This window comes from Aulonocara stuartgranti (genome assembly GCF_965226115.1).
Source record: "Aulonocara stuartgranti genome assembly, chromosome: 23".
Lineage (NCBI taxonomy): Eukaryota > Metazoa > Chordata > Actinopteri > Cichliformes > Cichlidae > Aulonocara > Aulonocara stuartgranti.
Window position 1 is genome coordinate 26,436,589 of NC_138958.1, and position 5,949 is coordinate 26,442,537.

At 42.1% G+C, this 5,949-nt stretch overlaps 1 protein-coding gene and 1 long non-coding RNA gene across 2 annotated transcripts; both read left to right on the forward strand.

Moving 5' to 3' along the window:
* The first annotated feature begins 270 nt into the window (after nucleotides 1–270).
* LOC309701336 lies at nucleotides 271–5,502 on the forward strand. The gene is made up of 2 exons (XR_014274946.1): nucleotides 271–348; nucleotides 5,300–5,502. It is a non-coding gene; the product is annotated as an uncharacterized lncRNA (long non-coding RNA).
* arl4ca (ADP-ribosylation factor-like 4Ca) lies at nucleotides 379–5,502 on the forward strand. Its single transcript, XM_082525455.1, has one exon. It carries the CDS (start codon nucleotides 1,359–1,361, stop codon nucleotides 1,941–1,943), a length of 585 nt encoding a protein of 194 aa, XP_082381581.1. The 5' UTR covers nucleotides 379–1,358; the 3' UTR covers nucleotides 1,944–5,502.
* Nucleotides 5,503–5,949: the final 447 nt, after the last annotated feature.

Sequence of the window (5,949 nt, forward strand, 5' to 3'; positions counted from 1 at the left end):
CAGATGCTAATCTGAAATTGCTGCTGAGCCGGCATCTGGTCAGCGTCACTGTTTTATTAGATGGTTAGCACTGACATCACCTCTTCATCATCGACGCAGCTTTCCTTGCTAATGTACTAAAGAAGTTGGTCATCTACATCTGGCAGGAGACTAAAGGTGATCATACCAAATATTGACTTTCAAACATGTTAGAATTGCCTAGTATGCTGTGTTTCCATGTATATTTGCACATTTTTCAATAAGTTGCTCCACCTATTTTCCGTTTTCCTAGAAACATATAAAGAAATGAGTTGAACACCTGTTTGGAACCACTGCTGAAACGCACAGTGAAGATGAATCCTGCTCCATGTGAGTGTTGCTTTTGGTTGAAACTAATTACTGACTGCTTGGAATAACTTTTAGCTGCTTCTCTGTGAGTCCGTCTGTTGGGGCCAGCTGGTGCTTCATTCTACATGTTTCCAAATTTAAGGGCCATGTTTCATGACTTCAAGCTGTGCTGGGTAATATTTGGTCGATATTGACTCACTCTCCATCCTTTCCATCTAATCCCAGGCTTTATTTGCCTTCTTCTTTCTTTTGTTTTATGGCGCCAGAGGCAGTCACTTAAATTACTGACTGCAGGCTGGGGGAAACCATTTTTGATATGTATTTATATTTATATATACTATCTTACAATTAGTGTATCTTTATATCTGCACTCATAAAGTCACAGCTGCTTGTAGTTGCGCATTTTTACCAGCAGGTGTCAGAGTCTCACAGCTGAGGACGCCTCCCTGCGCAGAGGAAAGGCGACTGAACACCTTTCATATTAAGATCCTTTATCCACCCCGCTGGCAGGTTTGCTCTCACGAATGTGAAAGGCTTTTATTTTTTAAAGCCCTTTCGCGTAACCGGAAGCCAGATTTTATTGTGTTTTTCCCGTCTGACTTGACGCGTCTCTCCATGGCAGCGTTCAGTGGCTGATCCACGCGTCACGCTTCATCGCTTCGTGCTTGTGTTGTGTGCCACTACATGAAGGCAGCTGCTCGGAGACAAGCGGCCAGATGCGGAGACGAGTGTGGTGCGCGAGAGTGCATGCAGCCGCTGTACGTGCTGTGATTTGACAATTTGTGGAGGGCAGATGCAGTTGGAGTGAGTCCAGGGATGCTGCGGCGTTTCTTGCTGCCGGAGTGCCGCCGCGCAACGAGGGGCTGTGCCCCCAACTTCTGCTGAGAGAGGAGAAGCCGTTTTAATTTTTACGCGTTTTAATAACCCACGATGGATCACTCCCGGGACCTTTAAGCGTCCCCTGCGGTGATCTCGCTCGCTGCTGTGGGGCTGTGGGAGTGCACGCTGTCTCTCCTCCCCAGCCTGCAGACATGGGGAATAGTTTCTCCAATCTGGCTGCCTTCCAGTCCCTGCACATAGTCATGCTCGGCTTGGACTCTGCGGGCAAAACCACCGTTCTCTACCGGCTCAAATTCAACGAGTTCGTCAACACGGTGCCCACCATCGGCTTCAACACGGAGAGGATTCGGCTGGGAGGCGCGGGGGCCTCAAGGGGCATCAGCTGTCACTTTTGGGACGTCGGGGGCCAGGAGAAGCTGCGGCCCCTGTGGAAGCCTTACAGCCGCTGCACGGACGGCATCGTGTACGTGGTAGACTCTGTGGACACCGAGAGGCTGGAGGAGGCTCGCACCGAGCTGCACAAGATCACCCGGTTCGCCGAGAACCAGGGGACCCCGCTGCTGGTCATCGCCAACAAGCAGGACCTGCCCCGGGCTCTGGACGTCGGGGAGATCGAGAGGCAGCTCGCTCTGGCGGAGCTGAGCCCCTCAACACCGTACCACGTCCAGCCGGCCTGCGCCATCATCGGAGAGGGACTGGACGAGGGCATGGACAAGCTGTACGAGATGATCGTGAAGAGGAGGAAGTCACTGAAGCAGAAGAAAAAGAAGCAGTGATGCCAGGCTTTGGCTGGATGATGGCTAATAAACTATGACGTATCCCATCTATAGAAACAGAATGGATTAAACAAAAAAAAAGAAAGAAGAAAAAACACCACAGAAATACTGCAAGTCTCCATATAGGAGGAAAATATACTCATAGAGATGCAAAATGAGCTGAAAATGCATATCATATAAACTCATTAGCATCCATACTTTCCTGTAGGAATGCGTATTTGCAGATGAAATCTATATAGTATATTCATGAATAGCATAAATTCTAAAAAAAAAAAAGTCATATTAAAGTCAGATTCATGGGAAGAATATTGATTGTTTACCTTGGTAGATGACTGTTTTAATGTTCTTCACAGGCAGTTGTGTCTGTGCACACTGTGGCTCTCGCTGCACTCTCCCTGATGGAGGAGTATTAATAGGACTGTTTCATTGGGGATGTGTGTATTGTAGCGGAGATGTTTTATAAAGTGTATTGATCCACTGGCAGAGCTCCCTGTTGCTGTGCTGTGCACAGATGTGAGAAGGCAGCTGTAAATGTGATTAGGGATGCACTCATGCACAGATCAGTGTTTAGAGCTGCGAGGTGGTGTTACACCAAAGATGATTCCCAAGAGATGACACAGAAACTCTGCTTTGGTGGGGTTTTTTGTTGTTGTTGTTTTTTACAGCCTTCCCTGCCAAACTGAGATATATATATACCTGGTATGACTGGCTTAGGAGTAAAAAAATTAAATAAACTATGTTATATAGAATGCATTTGAGCTAGGGCTGCTCAATTATGGCAAAAATGATAATCACGATTATTTTCACTGAAATTGAGATCTCGATTATTTGACGATATTTATTTAACAATAACAATGTATTGAATAATGACTTTAAAGATTGTCAAAAAATAATATAAAATAGTGTGCAAATACTGATAACAGTGCAAATGTTTGCAATATAAAAAATAAATGAAAAATGTAAACATCTATGTTCAGTGAACTTTGCAGTGTTGCTCTGTGGTGCAGCTACGACACCGTAGCAAAGTTTACACAATATGTCTAATTGATCCACGTAATGTTTCCACACCACTGAAGTTTTTTTTTACTTCTCTTTTCAACCAACGGCAGTCACTCTCCTCTCCAAATAACTTCTGCTTAGCTTTCCGAGCTTCCCTCGGGTCCTCTTAATCAACGGTCCCCAACCCCCGGGCCTCGGACCGGTACCGGTCCGTGAGTCGTTTGGTACCGGGCCGCGAGAGTTGAGGCTCAGGTGTGAAATGTATAGTTTTCAGGGTTTTTATCGGTTTTCAGCGTTATTTTGTTATCGTTTTGAATAAATTTCTTTTTTTTCGGTACCTGTACTAGTTTTATTTTGTTGTATTTATCCACGACACCTTAAAGGCCGGTCCATGAAAATATTGTCGGGCATAAACTGGTCCGTGGCGCAAAAAAGGTTGGGGACCGCTGCTCTTAATTGTTGTGACACGTGTTCGAAATGCAGAGAGGTGCGCTCGATTTGCCACACGGAGCAGCGTGAGAGTAAAGCACGAGGGAGGGGCTAATAATCGGCTCAGTCATTTTTAATGATCGTTGAAAGCCCAGATCGTGATTCGATTAATTGAGCAGCCCTAATTTGAGCTATCTGAAATCAGTTCTTCCTCATCCCTCATCTTGCTCATTTTCTGTGTCTTCCTCAGTGGAACCACCTTTGATTATCCCTCCTCTGGAAGTCAAATTGAAGGCCTTCTGCTCTGTGACAAGCTGATTTGATCTGTTTTGGAGAATTTTACAAATGCTGCATCTTTTTTTTCCCCCTATTTTTAACAGTTCAACTTTTTTCAGCTATATATGCAACTGTTTTATGTATTTAATGCAATATTGCCGCAAGAATAATACGGCTTGATGGTACAAGAGTTGCACATGGACACTGTGGGTCCATTTAAGCCATTACATGTAATGTTGGCTATAGTTCAAGATTAATTTTACCTAATAAAAACTGGACATTGCAGATTAATATAACTCTTGTTAGTGTTGGCTGATAAATACAGCAAACACTGATTATATTATTTGTGCATCCATCTACTCTTACTTTTCACACAAAATTCTCTCTTAAATTCTCAAACTTAAATTTAGTTATAGCTAATAATGCTGAATGGAAGGGAAATCACACAACCAATTAATCAAACTACCATCAGAAATCTTACACCAAAACATGACATAGTCATCAGCATATAGAGTCATTTTTAGCTCCTTTAGTTGCTCTAAAGCAAACCAGCTGCCCCTCAGAGTGCTTGAGAAGTGTTATGAGTGCATCCCAGACTGATTCAACCTCCTGGCAGTGAAAGGACACGTGTTCAGAACCTGTTTTCATCTCCAAGGTGCCAAAAATCTACATCTTGTCAAAGCTGCTGGTATTTTGGAGATGCCACAATTTGGCATTGATATCACAGGAATGGATATTTTTAGTCAGCTGTTTGGAAAAAACAGCAAATACAATTTTTGTTCCTCAAGCGCAGAATGTTTTAAAAGTCCCAATGTTGTTGTTTTAAATAACAGCGATACTAATAACAGCCATACAAAGTCAAAATTTTAACTCAAATATAATAACTCAAAACTAAAACTTAAATAACTCAAAACTGTGGAAATAACTTGACATTTTGAGGTAACTCAGCTCTGCTGATCTGGAATTGTTTTCCCCCGTAGTCAAACAGTCCTAATTGAGATGTGATATTTCATCCCAAATCAATATTATTTTTAGTCACCAAATGCCATGTAAAATAAAAAAAAACAAAAAAAAAACAGGAAATGATAAAAAGCCAAACTAACCAAAAAACCACAAAGTTTGATAAACCTCTGTTGAACAGCACTGTTGGCTTTTGCAGAGGACAACCTGTGTGATGCTAGCAGCTTTGTCAAAATTCCCTGGGGTGACAATGGGTGGACAGTCGAGAAGCCGAGTGTCTTCCTGTCACAGTGAAGAAGTGAAACAAACCAACAGGCTGGAACCTGTTCAGCTGCTCATAAAATATTTTACAGAGTGAGAAATAACCATAAAGCTTAACATCAACATAATGTTTCACATACCTGAAAGCCAACTTGCTGAGGAGCCCATAAAAAGTCACTGACATTAGCATTTGGTCTTAAATGACAAGACTGTTGAATGTCTTGTACAGACTGTTCTCTGATGCCACATTCACGATGAAAGACAAGAAGAGATGAAGCAGCATTATTGTGCTGCAGCTTGATGTCTACAAAGTAAACAAACTGTCGAACCTTAGTCACACTGTAGAGGTGACTGTGTTGTCATACCTGTAGCTCAAGTGGGAAGACATGAATGTTAACTTTTTTTCTTTCTTTCTTTCTTTTTCTTTACAGTCAGGATTTCTGATGTGAACGTGGCATCTTTCTGCTAAGTCGAGCTGTGTCCAACATTGCATGACAGCCACTACTTCAGACAATGTAAATGATACAGTACTATAGCGTTACAGCCACGATACAGCAAGACCAAACTATGTATTACAAGCCAAAACAGGAAAAAAGGAAAAAGTATTTTTGGGATTAAACTCTTTGTAATTCAACTTGTGTGTTGTTTGACTTGTGTTTGGTTTCCAAAGTTTTAATCAGGGTGGGAAAATCCCAGCAGCTCCCAGCTAAAAAATATAATTTAAAGGCTGTATATCTGCAGTAAAACTTCATGGCCTTTGCACGTTTCACTGCTGTTGTGCTTCCTGATTTAAACTCAGATTTAGGTAGTTGCTCTCTTTTTGAGCAGCCTGATATTGTTTCGAGGTTTTTACCTTTTTACTACTAACAATGCTAATGGTGTGTAAATTTAAAAATATAAATAAACTATAAAGTCAACAAAAACAACACTCATTGGCCACTTCAGTAGGTAAACTTGCATGTATTTAGCAACTGCTGATCTACTGTGATTTCCCCACACAATCGCCTAAAGAATTTACACAGAATGGTCCAAAACAGAGAGAAAAAGTCCAGTGAACAGTAGTTCTCTGGGTGTAAATGTG

What these genes read in the sequence shown, in the direction of transcription:
- arl4ca (XM_082525455.1), top strand. Translation starts at nt 1,359, where the DNA reads ATGGGGAATAGTTTCTCCAATCTGGCTGCCTTCCAGTCCCTGCACATA.